General features: G+C 38.7%; 1 protein-coding gene across 3 annotated transcripts in view; it reads right to left on the bottom strand.

Moving 5' to 3' along the window:
• LOC101633725 (ubiquinol-cytochrome-c reductase complex assembly factor 1) overlaps positions 1-17061 on the bottom strand; it is a 94173-nt gene that overhangs the window by 48063 nt on the left and 29049 nt on the right. For all 3 annotated transcript variants that reach the window (XM_004687248.2, XM_012728389.1, XM_012728390.1), the window contains one exon: positions 15342-15399. In XM_004687248.2, coding sequence (XP_004687305.1) covers positions 15342-15399 — 58 coding nt within the window. The remainder of the gene's footprint in view (positions 1-15341; positions 15400-17061) is intronic.

The raw sequence follows: 17061 nt of genomic DNA, 5'->3' as shown, positions 1-17061 counted from the left end.
AAAAAAAAAAAAAGAATATAAGAACTGTAAGATACAGTATATATACACCACAACAAAATACTATTCAGTCATAAAAAAAGATGAAATCATGTCATCTGCAACATAAGGGATATAAATTTATGAGATTATGCTAAGAGAAAGAAGTCAGGAGAACAACAAATTCTCTTTTTTTAAAAGATATTTATTTCTGCATACAAGAACTGGGATACAGGACAGAGGTGCAGGGGGTGAGAGGATTAACCAGATAGAGTAGGAAGCAGAATAGGTGGATCTAAGGAAACATACTGTTGAGGGGAGCGGGAGCAGTGGGCAGATCAGGAGAGGTCTGCTGCACCATGTGGGTCAGCTCCCTGGCCAGGGATCAAACTCATGCTGCAGTGGCTTAGGATTGCTTCATAGTGCTATGCTTTAACCTGCTGTGCCACCTGGGAGGGCCCAGCAATTAAATATTACACTAACTCAATATAAGCAACTTCCTATGATATTTAAGACAAAGCTTTCATTTTTCTACAGGTTAAATATCTTCTAATCTTTTACCCTTTCCTCTAGTCTCTTAAAATATAATGTTCAAAACTATGGGTAGTATTCCAAGTAGCATCTGGTCTGTGCTGAACAGAACAAAAAAGTACCTTGCACAATCAAAATACTGTATTTCCACTCCAAAATCTAATACCACATTAATGTTGGAGGCAACCTTGTCATCCTTCTGACCACACTGTCAAGCCTATAAGACTGCCACACATAAACAGGCATGACTCACTTACCCTATACTTCTACAGTTGTTCTTTTAGACCCAAATGCAGGACTGTAGATTTACCCCTGTTCAAATTTATTCCCTTTAATTCAGTTTATTTAAACAATCTGCTGAAGTATTTTTGGTTCATGATTGCGTCACTTGGCATATTTGCCTTCCTGCCCAGCTTTCTGTCATCTGCAAATTTGATAACTATGTTTTTCTATTTTCCTTCTTAGTATTTAAAAGAGATGTCGAGGCAGGCCAAACTGGAATCATTCCATTGTACCTGCTACTGCTAGATTTTAATGGGCAGGATTCACTGTGTGAATTTGCTTTAGACCAAATATTTCACAATTCTAGTAGGAGTTATTTGAAAGGTAAATAGTTCTATTGTAGCTGCTTAATAACTTTAATAAGAGATAATAGAAATAAATATGTTATGAGTGAAATAATGCAATATTTGCCTATTTCTAAAAGACGAATAAAATGGCTGATGGGAACTCAGCTATCTGACAGAAGGTTGATGATATGATATCTTACATTCTTTCCAATCTTGGGATTTGCTGATGCTGTGCTTCTAAATTTGTAATCTTTGAACTTAGTACCTAAGAAATAATACTTGTAACAATAAAAACAGGTCATGGAAAAACATTTGGCTACCTTATAAGATATAGAACATATTCCAAAGCAGAAACAGTCTGGGGAAAGTTCAGCAGTCCTTTTCATAAGATTTTTCTTAATCAAATCACTCATGTCAGCCTCTCACCTGAAAAGACACTGTGTGTTTGAATCTTAAGTATCGTCAGAGGCCAATTCATCAACTGCAATAGTGAGGTAATGGAATTCTTCATTTATTTGAAAATTCTGTAGTTTGTTAATACACCTGCTCTCTGAGGTTTTAAAGGCACAGATTTTCTCAGACCATAAACCTACTAACTGTATCAACATGGGGTAAGGTGTTTTTTGTTTCACAGCATGGTTTAATCTTATAACCTTTACAGATAACAGTCAGCCAAATGGTTTTCTGATTTGAAAAGATAAAACAAAGATACTTTCAAATGTTCATTTACATTTAATTCACTCAATGAATATACACATTGCCCACTGTGTGTGAAGGGATATTGTTGAGTGCTATGGGGATTAGATTAATTGCTAAAAGAGCTCAGCTTCCAAGGAACAGTTTGTCTCCTTGGGAAGGTAAAATAGGACATACAGGAATAGCTCTAAAAGATAGGTAAGTGGCTCAGGAGAACCACAAAGTGCAATGAGGTTTCAGAGGATTGCTTTTGAAAGAATGGGATCTGAGAAAGTTTCACTGGAAGTGAAACTTTGTACCTGGGGCTTGGAAAGATGAGCTGAAGTTTGGCAGATACAAACAAAAGATAAAAAGAATTTCCAGCATATGAAACACTGAGCAATAGTAGGACCACAGAAAAGCTCAGCAATGTAAAGAAATGATAAATACCTAGATTTTGTGGTAGAGTAGATATATGAAACAGAAGATCAGAAAAGTAATGAGGACCTGTGAAGTGCCAGGCTAAAAAGTCTGAAATTTATTCAGCAGACAATAGAGAGCCATCTTTTCCAAGAGTAATAAGATCAGCATCTCTGCATTGAGAAGAGATGAGTCCCTGAGAAGTTAACCCTTTCTTCTCAGATTCAATACTATATTTAAATAATAATATCACCAGATTTGGAAATTGACAAAGTTAATGAATATTTGCTTTAGCAGAACTATGATATTCAGAAGTATGATCCAGAAATATAAGCTCAAGTGTGTACCTGCCTTTTGAGAGATATGCAATTAGAAGAGTTTGTTTTAATTTGCACCTAATTTAATTGACTCTAAGTTAGAAAATAAGGATGTACACCTCCTAAATGAAAGAAGGGAAAATTCTAATTCCTTCAAAAACCTTGCACCATGCTAGTTCACTTATTAATTCACAATGAAAAGCTGTATAGTAAATTTCATCACACATATCTAAAGTTATATAATCAAAACAAAGAACCAGCATTTTCGTTAAAAGAAAGTATATGGGAGATTCCCAAGAGTTCTACGGGGAACATAAAGATTCTGTTCCACAGGGCTATCTAATCACCAGCACCATATTCAGCTAACTAAAAATTCAATTGCTTTGCCATGAGTTTGTGGATCAAATTCTCTAGGAAGTTAATGATAGAAAAGTAGTTATGTTGTAAAGAACCTTTATGATTGTCCTCTACAAGGAAAAAGCAGAGCTGAAGACCAGGGCCTACATCTTAGATAGTTAGCTGCCTATAATATCCAGAGCAGAAGCTGAAGCTAAATTCCTAGACAACCTGACTGAGACCTCCACAATCAATCTACTCTTATGTTTAATAACTTTTGAATAGGTAACACATGTAAATGGTAATAAAAATGAAGCCTCCTTTCCAATAGCATCTCTCAGTCACCCAGTCTTTCTTCCTAAGATGATCAACCGGCAGTTTTCTAGGAATCCTTCCTCATATTTTCTTTATGTAACAGTAACTTCTTTCCCCCCATTTTCCACAATGCAAATTACATTGATTTTCAGATGTTGAATCACCCTTGTACCTGGTACCTGGTATAAATCCCATTTGGTCATGGTGTATAATCTTTTTTTTAAAAAAAAAGATTTATTTATTTGTGCATACAGAAGTGGGGTACAGGCCAGAGGCTCAGGGGCGGCGAGAGGCTTCACCAGAGACAGAGTGGGGAGCAGAACAGGCAGACTGATGTAGAACACTGCTGAGGGGAGCAGCGGGCAGGTCAGGAGAGGTCTGCCACACCATGTGGATCACCTCCGGGGCTCGGGGTCAAACTTGCACAGAATCAGCTACAGCCAGCTTTGCAGTACTGTGCTCTAGCCCATTGTGCCACCAAGGAGGGCCTGTATGGTCTTTGTTTTTGATATTAGAATGATGTTGGCTTTACAAAATGTGTTTGGATGTATTTCTTCTCAATTTTTTATAAAGAATTTTGAGCAGGATAGCTATTAATTACACCTTTGAACATTAAAACAATAAATCAGTTCAGCAAAGTGGCAGAATACATAACTAACACACAAAAATCAGTTGCTTTCTTCTATGCAAATAATGAAGTAGAAGAAACTAAGAAAGCCATCCATTTACAAATTCACCAAAAAGAATTAAATATCTGGGGATAAGCTAACAAAGGAGGTGAAGGACCAATACAAAGACAACTATAAACATTGTTAAAAGGTACAGAAAACAGAAAGAAATGGAAAGACATTCCCTGCTCATGGATAGGGCAAATTAACATTTTCAAAATGGTCATCCTACCCAAAACAATTTACAGATTCATTGAAATGTCAATAAAAATCCCAATGTCATCCTTCAAAGAATTAGGACAAATTTTATTGATATTCATATGGAACCACAGAAGACCCTAAATAGCCAAAGCTCTCCTGACTAAAAAAGGGAAAGAATGGGGGCCTCCTTGGTGGCACAAGAGGTTAAGTTTCAGCACTATGAAGCTATAGGCAGGCACTATAGCACAAGTTCCATCCCTGGCCAGGGAGCAAGCCCACATGGAGCAGCAGACCTCTCCTGCCTAACCAGCTGCTCCCCTCAGAAGTGTACTTCAGTAGATATGACTATTTTGCTTCCCAGTGTGTCTCTGGTGAAGCCTCTTACCTCCTCCAGCCTGCACCTCTGGCCTGTATACCAGTTCTTCTATGTCAAATAAATAAAATCTTTTTATAAAAAAAGGAAAAAATGAAGGCACGATTTCAAGCTGTATTACAAAACCATAATAATTAAAACGGCATGGTATTACAACAAATCAGACAGACCACTGGAATAGAACTGAAAGCCCAGAAATAAAACCACCTATATGGACAACTAAGCTATGACAAAGTAGTGAAGTACATGTACTGGGAAAAAGAAAGCCTCTTAAATAAATGGTACTAGGAAAACTGGACTGCCACATGCAAAAAAATGTAATTAGATCATACATAACAAGACCTGAAATCATAAAATACACAGAAGAAAACATAAGCAAAGGACTCCATGACATAAACTGCAGAAACATCTTTGCAGATTCATCTCCAGCAGCAAGGAAAAGAAAGAATATAAACAACTGAGACTACATTAATGCAAAAAGCTTCTGTGCAGCAAAAGAAACAGTTGCCAAAATGAAGAAACACCCTACTAAATGGTGAAAAATATTTGCAAACCTAACAAGGACTGATACTGAAGATCTACAAAGAGCTTATACAACTGAACAACAAAACCAACAACCCAATCAAAAATAGACAAATAACTAGATAGTCACCTTTTCGAAGAAGACATGAATTGGCTCATGAATATGAAAATATGCTCATCATCATCACTTGTCATCAGGAAAATGCAAACTGAAGTCACAATGAGATGCCACCTCACACCTGTGAGAATGGCCCAAGTCAAAAAAAAAATACAAAAACAGAAACAACTGGTGAGGATGTGGAGAAAAAGGAACCCTCTTACACTGTTGGTGGGAATGTAGACTGGCACAGCTTCTATGGAAATAAGTGTGCAGGTTCCTAAAAAGACTGAAAATGAACCACGGTAATTTTTCTCCTAGTTATCTACCCAAAGGATACAGAAACAGTAATTCGAAAGTAAAACTGAATTCCCATATTTATAGGAGTACTATTTACAATGCAATAGCTAACACATGGAAACAACCTAAATGTCCCAGGAAAAAGGAGTTGATCAAGAAGATGTAGAACATAAATACACAATGGAATACTACTCAAAGATCAATAAAGATAAACTAATACTATTTTTGGGAACTGGATGGAACTAGAAGGGATTCTGCTAAGTGAAATGAGCCAGAAGGAGAAAGATAAATACTGGATGGTTTCACTAATATGTGAAATATAAAGAATTCAAACAAAGGAACAAAGACAAACTTTAAAACTGACCCCTGAAAGCTGAGCATAGATCTGAAGCATCTAAAGTGTATGGAGGGAATGATTAGGGAGGGAAAGAGCAAGGATTATGGTGGAGATCTTGATGGTGGGAGAACTTTGGTGAACCACACCTGAGAGGAGAAATCATGTAGTGGGAAAAATTAAAAAGGATGTTAAATAATGGTACTTCGTTAAAAAATAATATTGAAAGTATATATGTAATTAACTAATAAATAATAAATAAACCAGACCTAAATATTAGCCCAGCTATTGAACAGGAAGGATATAACTAGCTGTAAGTCAAAGACAACAGAGAGCCTGGCCAAATATAGTTATGAAATATCAGAACCTCCTGAATCATCAAGAAAAGGCTAAGTTATATGGTAAGGTGAAAGTATGTTGGAAAGTGAAAGGAAAATTAATAAAAAAGCTCAAAATGATAAACAAAACTATAAAGATTTGATCATGCTGGTATCCACTGGAAAATAAAGCCAACACTATCACAGGCTGAGATGATACAGTAATAATTTTAAAATCATTAGGTAACTATTCCACAACAACTTAGGATACTAGATTAAAAAGAAAGTATCTCTTGGCCCTCCCTGGTGGTGCAACGGCTTAAAGCACAGCATTAAGAAGCTAAAGTCACTTCCACATGAGTTCAATTCCTGCCTGCCCCGGAGGAGATCCACATGGTGTAGCAGACCTCTCTGGCCCACCCGCTGCTCCCCTCAGCAGTGTACTCCATCATCTGCCTGTTCTGCTCCCTGCTCTGTCTCTGGTGAATCCTCTCACCCTCTGCTTCTCTGGCCTGTACCCCAATTCTGTATGAATAAATAAATAAATCTTTAAAAACAAAATCTCTATTTTTATTTATATAATGGATGCAATTTTCATAGATGCTTATATTAAATGGTGAAAGGTAAAATTACATTTTGTTACTGATTCAACTTCATAATTTCAAAGCTCTGGGTAGATTTCCCTGCTAAAATATAATAAAAATTATACTTCAGAATACAAAATGGGGACCCTCCCTGGTGGTGCAAAGGGTTAAAGCCCAGCACTGTAGGAGAGCTGCAACTGCTGCTTGATCCCCAGTCCCTGAGGTGACCCACATAGTACTGCAGACCTCTCCTGACCCGCCTGCTGCTCCCCTCAGCAGTGTACTTCTTCGATCTGCCTGTTCTGCTCCCCACTGTCTCTGGTGAATCCTCTCACCACCCCTGCACCTCTGGCCTAGACCCCAGCTATGTATGCATAAAAAAAGTTTTTTTAAATAATAAAATTAAATTTAAAAAATTAAATAAAACTTAAAAAAAAAGAACAAAATAGGGCCCTCCCTGGTGGTGCAACAGGCTAAAGCACAGCGCTGTGAAGCTATTCACTGCCACTGCAGCATGAGTTCAATCCCTTGTCAGGGAGCTGACCCACATGGTGCAACAGACCTCTCCTGTCTCACCTACTACACCCCTCAGGATTGTACTTTCTTAATCTGCCTGTTCTGCTCCCCACTCTGTCTCTGGTGAATCCTCTCACCCACCTGTACCACCTCCAGCCTGTACCCCAATTCTTTTAGGCATAAATAAAACTGTACCCCAGTTCTATGTATGCATAAACTTTTTTTTAAAGATTTATTTATTTATTCGTACAGAACTGGGTTACAGGCCAGAGATGCGGAGGGTGAGAGGATTCACCAGAGACAGAGGGGAAGCAGAACAGGCAGATCGACGAAGTACACTGCTGAGAGGAGCAGCAGGCGGGTCAGGAGAGGTCTGCCGCGCCATGTGGTCACCTCCAGGGCAGGCGGGTATCGAACTCATGCGGAAGTGGCTTTAGTTTCTCAGTGCAGTGCTTTAACCCGCTGCGCCACCTGGGAGGGCCCCTGTATGCATAAATTTTTAAAAAATCTTTTTAAAAAATAAACTTTTAAAATAGACAAGTTTGACATGTCTTTTGCAGCAACTTGGATGGAGCTGGAAAAGATCATGCTTAGTGAGATAAGCCAGAAAGAGAAAGAAAGATACCGGATGGTTTCATTCATAGCAGGAGTATAATGGACCAAGCGAGAAAATAACAAAAATAATGAACAACCATATACCAGAGACATTTTGCGGGGGTGGAGTGGGGAATGGGATCAAAAAGGGGGGGTGGTGGGGACGGAAGTGCATGGGATTATGGTGATGGCACATGAGTGACATGGTGATGGGAAACCCGCGGGATTACAATTGAGATGGGGAAAAAAAATGTACAAAATGATGTAAAAATAAACTTATAAAATAAAATAAAAAAAAAAGACAAGTTTGTTGTGAACCTAAAACTGCTCTAAAAAATAAAGTCTGGCTCTCCCTGGTGGCACAGCAGGTTAAAATGCAGCACTGCAAGCAAACCTCAGCCACTTCAGTGCGAATTCGATCCCCAGCCCCAGAAGTGACGATGGCACAGCAGACTTCTCCTGTCTCGCCCGTGGCTCCCCTCAGCAATGTACTTCGTCAGTCGGCCTGTTCTGCTCCCCATTCTGTCCCTGGTGAACCCTCTCACCGCCTCTGCACCTCTGGCCTGTACCCCAATTCTGTATACATAAATAAATAAATCTTTTTAAAAATATATAAAAGACAAAGATATAAATTCTGCCTTATGACAAATAATTACTATCACTTATTAGCCCTCTAGTATGAGATTTGTCACTGTAAGATGCACGTGTATGACTGTCTAGTATAACTGCCCCCATTTCATAGAAAAGAAACTGATGCTCTGAGATGATTAAGTACTTAAGGCTGCAAGGTAGAAAGGCATTGTAATGAAGTCACAGCTCCCCCTTTTTGCCTCAAGTCACCATCTCCCAGGACAGTACCAGTATCAGTTGTGTCCCCCATTCTGGGACAGCAGAGCACACAGATCAGACAGGAAGAACAACAGAATTCAAAGGAACAAGAGTCTCCTAGCTAGCTTTCCTCCTCTCTGCCTAAATGTGGGAGGGAAGAATTCTTGTTATTTCTGATGCTGACCTCTTGCCATGTATTGGCAGCTCTAAGCATCCTGTCTTGCTTGCTCTGTTTGGGCCTTCATAAAAATGCCAGTTGTGTTTTGCCCTTATATAGTTTGGTAGTTTATTAGCTGTTCTGAATGCATCTTATTTTGAATTCAATGAAGACCAGTGGGCACTCAAGCAGGCTTGTCACTCTGGCTGCTACAGGGGACATTCACATCGTTTGTTTCCCTTACTCTGCCATCAGTTAAGGCCAAAAAGCAGAGCCTACATGGCCACACTAAAACCTCAGCAGTGTGTAATGAATGAGCTTATTTATTTGTGAGCTGGCATGCTAACCTTTTCCTGGGGCTATCTCTACCTGGTTTCCTAAACTCCCTCCCCACAAGTTTAACCTTTGTGTGGGGAGCAAAAGAGCTAAAAGCCAGTCAGTGGGCAAACAGACAAGTGGGGTAAAGCACTTCCTGAAGCCATCACACCTGACAATAAGTCTCCTCCAAGAGCTACACCTGGCCTGTGGCCTGCCTGTCAGATCTACTATGAAAAACAAGTTCCTGGGTAGCAGGTACCAGTGCCTTTAGATTATGCAATGGTAAATATTGCTGCACAGACCTTTGGTTTGGACAAAAAACCTACATGTGTGGGTGTTTAAACAGAGGAACTCTGGCTGGGGGAGGAAGAAAGAGGATGTGCACATGGCCAGGGTTCACCATATTCAGATCTGGGGCTGCTGGAATCTGGCCTATGCTTGAAAATCTTACAGCTAGATCAAAATTGTTGCAGTAGTTTTAAAGAGCCCTCTTGCAAAGGCTGGGAGTATCTGCCAGCACCATTCTCTGGACTGAGACTGGAACCAGTCTGCTTCCAACCCCCTCCTACCTCTACACTTTACTTCCTTCTCTTCTTTCCTAGAGACTTCTTTCCCTAGGTTAACAAAAACACTCCAGTGTTTTCCAGCTTTAAATCAAAACAAGTAACAAAATGCTTCCCTCATGATCATCCTACCACCTTTCTTTCTCACTTGGAACATCTTAAAAAGTAATTCCCTCTGTTAACTCCTCAAGAACCCAGGTCCTCTGGTTCTAGTCTCTAGAGGGCAAACCATCCCCAAGCAGCTCCCTTCTCTGTGCTCCCATAAACACAGCATTTATTATCCTGAACTCTTTGCAGGATTATGTGCTGCCTCTTCCAGGACACAGACAGTGAGCGCCAAGAATTAGTTTCATATAGTTGCTGATCCATACTCTGCTGTTGATATATATAGGGGAAGAAGACTCACCCCCATGAGCACCAAAAGGAGACACTCAGGCAGGAAGCAGTGTTGCAGAAGGGGCAGTTGACATAGTTTAGCTTTGGATTTGAGTCTTTGAGCCTCCATTACTGATAAATGGATGTCAAATTCTTTCAACTTGCCAAAAATCATCTCCCTTTTAGTAAAACATGGAGACTGGACTAGAGTGGTGCTATTAAAACTATATTTTGAGTTTCCATGGAACTAGAGGATGATCGATCCCAAACCAGTGGACATGATGTGAAGATCTAAAGTAAGTTCTTCCAGCTTTTTCAACTAACAATTCTTTTAACTGTTCACATATTATGGCTGAGCTAAAAGTTTCCTTTTCAAAAAGGGCTCTGTTGGTAAGAAGTCTGAAAACTTCCTTCTACCTAGAAAGCCTTTTCATCCCTGATTTGACTTACTAACTTCTACTCATTTTTCAGATGCCAGTTTAAATGTGTTATCTTCAGGGGCCTCCCTGGTGGAGCAAAGGGTAAAGTCAGAACTACCAAATTATCGCTAGCCACTGTAACAAAGTATGATCCCTGTTCTGGGAGCTGACCCACATGACACAGCAGACTTCTCCTGTCTCACCCACTGCTCAGCAGTGAATTTCAGTAGATCTGTCTGTTCTGCTCCACACTGTCTCTAGTGAACCCTTTCACCTCCTGCACCTCTGGCATATACCCTGTCTTGTGTATGCTTAAATAAAATTTTTTTTTATAAATAAATATATGTAATCTCTTCAGTGAAGTCTTCCCTGACTGATGCATCCCTCCAACTAAATAATGTGCTGCTCATTTACCAAAGTCCTCTTATTTCCTTTCCAGTTGCATTTTTTAAAAAAGATTTATTTATGCATACAGAATTGGGGTACAGGCCAAAGTTGCGGGGGTGGTAAGAAGCTTCCCCGGAGACAGAGTGGGAAGTAGATCAGGCCGACTGATGAAGTGCACTACTGAGGGGAGCAGCAGGCGGGTCAGGAGAGGTCTGCTGCGCCAGGTGGATCACCTCTAGAGGTGAGGATCGAACTCATACTGAAGTGGCTATAGCTTCCTAGTGCTGTGCTTTAACCCACTGCACCACCAGGGAGGGCTCTCCAGTTGCATTTTATTAATGATTTATCTAATGGCTTTCTCTACATTCAAGCCCTATGAGCAAAGAGAACAAAACTGCTGCATACTTCTGGCTCAATTAGAGAATACATGCCATGGCTTAAGTAGGTACCTAACTAATAAATAGTATTAATGTTAATTATTATTAATATTAACAATAAATATTTAGTTAGATACTTTGGTAGTTTTAATTTCTAACAAGGAAAACAACTTAATACAAGTTACCCAGACCCACACTTGAATTTCCTTTCTACAATGTGCTAACTGATTCTTTGGACAAGTTCTCTGACTTCTCTAAGCCTCTAATCTCGCATATGTAAAATAGAAATAAAGTAATTGTAATAATATGCAAAACAGTATATGCAATGAACATTAGATATGTATAGGACCCAGTTGCTTATATTTATGATACAAATGACTTGGAAATAATTTCTAAAAATACAAACTGCATTTTATTCCTTCTCCACTCCATCTTTAGCATAGGCTGATTCTAATTTTATTTCGTTCTGTATTCTAAAATTCATTTCTGCATCTACAAAGTACTAATGTTTCATTAGTCTTCCTATAGATGGTGAATTTATTTTTGTTTAAATAATATAATACACAGGACTATGATGGTGGCACATGGGTTATTTGGTGATGGGAAACCCGCGGGGACTACAATCGAGATGGAAAAAAAAATTTGTGCAAAATGATGTGAAAATAAACTTTTGTAATAATAAATAAATAAATAAATAAATAATAGTTTATTTTTACATCATTTTGTGCATTTTTCCATCTCAGTTGTAATCAACCTAGATGGTGAATTTTAACAGGGGAGTCTCTACAATTTTATTGACACTTATAACACCAACATATATTCTAGTGCATACATCTCACTATGTAGGGAAAATTAAATAGGAGCAGTTTTGCTGTTCCTCGTCAATAGGCAGTATCTAGGACTCTTCCAACTGCAACAGGAGCCAAATCAGATGAGGGGCATTAATTAAACATTTACTGAATGCAAACAAAGTAATACATGATATTGGAAGGAAGAAATATCTTTTTCATATCTTTGCAGAAAGATAGTAAAAATAGTTACTGCTCTCAATAAATTCACTATCCATAGGAAGATTGATGTATATGATTAAATAAAAAATGCTGTATAGGAGTACTATAATACACATGTCCAAAATACTAATGGAACACAGAAGAACCAACTTTGCTTTCAGTGCAAGGGAAGGTTTTTAAGAGGAGATGATATCAGAATCAGATACTGAATGAAAAACAGCAGTTTCTCTGTTGAAGAGAAAGAATGGCCCAGGCAGAAGAAAATTTTGTACAGAAGATTTGATATTTCTAGTATATTGTTCTAGAGGAGGAAGTAGGGGTGGCATGGTGCCTAGCATGGCAGTAGATGAGACAAGTAAAGGAAGCATATTTGAAGTACGCGTGCCACGCTAATAAACCTTATCCTAAGAACAACGGAGACTATTAAAGGCGTACCTATGTATATATGTACTGATGTAATTTATATTGAGAAGACTGTTGGAGGAAAAATTTGGAGGCTAACGACCAGTTTTCAAATATTGTTGTTTGTAACTCAGTGTAATGAGTTTACTGGGTAACTTCTGAAATTTTGTTTAAAATTCAAATGGATAAGATAAGATCAGATTATATACAGGGTAAGGATAAGTTTTATAAAACTTGTATATCAGATACATATATGTATCCTAGGTCATAAAGTAAAAGGTATTTACCAAGTTTGAGTTGGTCACTGGTGACCAACCAGATGAAGGAGTGAAGGAAGAGTCAAGGAGGACTACCAGGTTTCTGCTGTGGGCACCTAAATGGATCATAAAGTCACTGCCCAAAACAGGGAACAGGCAAGACAGCTGCTTTTATCAAGTCCACAGGAGAGCAACTTCTCTCAGCATTTTTTCAGAGGTTACAGGCAACACTAATTATTCAACAAAAACAAAGGACATACAGTCACTGCAGATTCAAGTCCACATTAATATACAATTGATAAGGGCCCCTTCGGCAATGGAGGGACTCCAGACCTAAATCCCAAAACACAGAAAAACTACAACTAGAGAAAGCTGACAGAGTGAGAGAAACAGCACCTCTCCAGAGAACTAACAGGATATAAGAAATCTTGACCCTGTTCTAAGAGTCAACAGAGAAACATCACCCTAGGGAACACAGGTTAATAGATACTGTCAAGGTAGACAGACCATTGTCAAGGTATTCTGCTTATTAGGTTTTGGTTGTTTGGGGAGTGGAAGGAGTCTTTCTACGTCTATGACTTCTAACTTTTCACCACCTCTTCCTCAAAGTACCACCTATAGAAGGTATTTCAACTCCCTATATGTCTAAAAGTCCAGTGAGTTTGTAACAATGTACTCTACCACCCCTACTACCACCAAATATGAATTTAGTCACACCTCCTTGCATCCACAGTATCTCCCTGTACTGTGGACACAGCACTTCATTCTTTGTCATCCACCATAGGCAACTGTACTTTACATCTGTTTTCCACTAAGTTTTCTGAACATGTAAACCATGTCTTACCTTTCTTTCCAGTGCCCCACAGACCTTAACACAAACTAAGTCTATAAGAGCTTGCTGATTCAAACTGAAAAGCTACCAATTTATTTTTGGCAGATCATGAAAACTAAGGGAAGAAAGATGAAGAGGAGGACAAGTATAGATTTAAAATAGACAACCTCCCTCCCCTTACTTAACTGGTGGTGGTACTCCCCATTCCTCTGAGAAATTAAACCAACCTCAGCAAGGAAGACTCAGCAGACATATTTGGAATGGTGGCTAACTTGAAAGAACAAGTAGCTTCAAGGTTCTCCCAGCTGCTATTAGTCAGGTATTGACCTTGGGATGTGGTCACAAGGATTATATATTTTATTTTGCCATCCACTCCCACTAACACTCTATACCTCTAGCTATATGGGCAATAAAGAGTCTTTCATACACGTTCTGAATATTATCTTTGAGCTCCTCTGGGAATGTGTAGCCACCTCTCAACCCTCCCATCTTTCCAGTGAGTAATTCTCATGTGCTACCTCTGAAGTCCTCACCTCTTGAAAGTCATTTTCTTCTCAATATATCCAGTTCCTCACCATGAATCTTTCCCTACCCTTCACCATCCAAACAGAAAGAAGTTTGTCTTCTAAGCTGCCTGACTGAAAGACACGGCACATTCAAAGAACAGGTAGAACAAGCAAATATTAATACTTTTGATAATTGTAGCTGCCTTGGTAATCCCATTAATCCTACTTACTCATACTGATTATAGTTCTTCACATCCCAATTTATAATTGACCACTTTATGTATCTTATCTCCTTTACACTGTGAGCTTCTTAAAAACTACCCTTAGTTCCCAGAAAACCTCCTAGAACATACTATGCATTCCATAAGCTAGCAGTTTAGAAGAATAACTTAAAATAAGCTGCCACTTTAAGCCTCTTAGTCAATCTCAGTGATTATGTGAGTTCAGAAGAAGAAATATTTCAGAGGTGATCAAAACCAAAAAGTCTTTATATAGTAGTCAGTACTGTGATGCAAAGCTCAACTGAAGGCAGTCTCAAACAAGGATCCTTTTGACAGGGCAACCATTCCCCACGTTCCTCAGATACTCACTATGGTCAAAGCAGTAAACTTAGTTCCCCAGAATTTGCTTTCCCAAGATCTGACAGTTCAATAAATACACTCCCCAGCCCCCACGTCAACGTCTCTCCTATATCCTTCTGACCTTTAATACTGTGTAACATTAGATGAAAAACTGATTTTTTTTGGCTACTTATTTTGCAGCTGAAGAAAAAATATACTGTTTAAGGTGTTAAATATTTTTACATGCAACAAATCTGGCATGAATCTAACCTGTATGAACATTTTAGAGGTACAGGCGTAAATGTCAGTACTATAATTTGTTATAGGTTTCTGATGACCAGCAAAGAAAATGACCACGGATTCTCACAATTCAAACCACTTTTACGTAAATGTGAACTTTCCTAAAACAGCCAGGGGAGAGAACTTTCCAGCCAACCTCATACAGTTTCTTAGAGATACTGATAGCATTATTCATTGGGTTAGGTGTTCTTTGAGAAAATTCTACAAATATTAGTTTCTTTCTGGAATTATGCTTTGACCTTTAATAAAAATGTTTCAAGACACCAGCTATTAAAATGAAAGGAACACATTTTAATGCCTGAACAACTTCTATTTCACATATCAGTCCTGCTGAAGCTATACCTTACAAGCCAGCAGTGTTTAAAAGGAAAAAAAACGATGACTTAACTTAAATTGCTTACTTACCAGACATGAAGTAGAGTTATAAGAAACCACGAATTAAATGTATCTGGCATCTGACACCCTAGACAATAACAGTAAAATAAAAATATGTGAGTATTGGAGAAGGAATATTGACTATATCTTAAATATTAGTAGAAATTTGTTCAATTAATTTTTTGACAGGTATAAAGCTCTGTGCTTACACTATCAGACTGGATCAGTGAAAGAGCCATAGGGTAACACTGTGGGTTCAGAAAGTACTGAATGCAGTCAGACAACCAGCCTTCCATTTCTAGTCCTGTGATCAATTTGCTTTATAGGCTTAGGCAAATCATTTCACCTCTCTGAGTCTCAGTTTTGTCACTTTGTAACGTAGCCTAGATGATCTCCAGGGTTTCTTCCAACTTTTATGTGATTCTATTTTACTTTCCCTTTCCGGTCTCAAATTCTTCTGCAATACTAGGTAAACACCACCTTTCCTACCCCACAAGATTTTTTTTTTTTTAATCTAAACCCTTCTGGTATCTTTTTCCTGTTTTCTTTCTTTAAAACGACAGTGTCCTATGAACATAGATGTGCTAAATAATTCACCCAAAATAAATGATCAGGAGAAAAGAAGTGGGGCTCTAGGGAGCTGTAGCTAAGTAAAGCAGACTATATCTAACAGAAGGCCATTTATCACCCCCAGAAATGACAAAACTGGGCAGGGTATCTCTTCATTTTAAGACACCCAAAATTATGTCCAAACCTCCTAATTCTCCTTTCTCTAAGAAATGCCTTTTGCTGGATAAGGGGCATTGAAGGTACCCTCCTTATTACATGAGAGGTAGAAAAGCTGGTTAAGAGGATTAAAAAAGAGAGAATCAGTGAGAATTTTGGGCCCTTAAGGTATAATCTGTCCTTTAGAACAATGACTCAAGAAAGGAATAGTCACTTACATCCTTCAGCAATCAATGAAGTACCCAACATACTAAATGATAATAAACAGAGGCCACCAGGTGAGAAAACACAGGGCAGGACCTCCTAAAGGTATGTTAGAGAGATCAATAATAATAAGGTGCTATAATTCACTGTGGGCTTGCAAAGTGCCAGACATCATCATTAGTGCTTTATAGGTACCTATTCAGCTCAATGAATCCTCCCACCAATCCTATGAGGTGGGTATTGATATTATCACCATTGGTGCTAAGAAAACTATCTCTCAGGTCGAGATAATTAACCAAGTTCACACAGCTATGGAAAGAGATACCTAGAATCAATTCAGATCTGCTTGATTCCAGACTCCGTGTTCTTAATCATTATTCTAAATGACCCTCTAATATTAATATTAGACACCAACCTTCACTAAGGGTCCATATTTCATAACAGGCCTATTACTAGTCATGTCAATATATTATCTAGTTTAATCCTCACTTTAACCCTGAAGAGAGCCATTATAACAATCTACATTTTATAGATTATAATCTACATTTTCGAGATTAGGCAATGTGCTCAAAAGACTAAGTTGCTTGTAGGTAGTCACAATATTAACAAGTTAGTGGCAGGCAGGGGTTGAAGTCCAGGTCTGTCAAAAAGTGACACCAAAATAATCTGGTAAGCTTACTGGGAGGTACCCAGCAGCTGTCAAATGGACTTCCTCTTGGAGCCGAGCAAGAGGGAGGTGAAAGCTCCTGGCTAGCCATGCAGCTATTAAGACACATGCCATCTGAGAATGGGCCAACCACCCTCCACCTAGAACAAGAAT

This window comes from Condylura cristata, unplaced genomic scaffold, assembly GCF_000260355.1.
Source record: "Condylura cristata isolate star-nosed mole 26May11 unplaced genomic scaffold, ConCri1.0 scaffold00022, whole genome shotgun sequence".
NCBI lineage: Eukaryota > Metazoa > Chordata > Mammalia > Eulipotyphla > Talpidae > Condylura > Condylura cristata.
The sequence above is the reverse complement of the archived record's forward strand: the minus strand, read 5'-3'. Positions and strand labels throughout refer to the sequence as shown.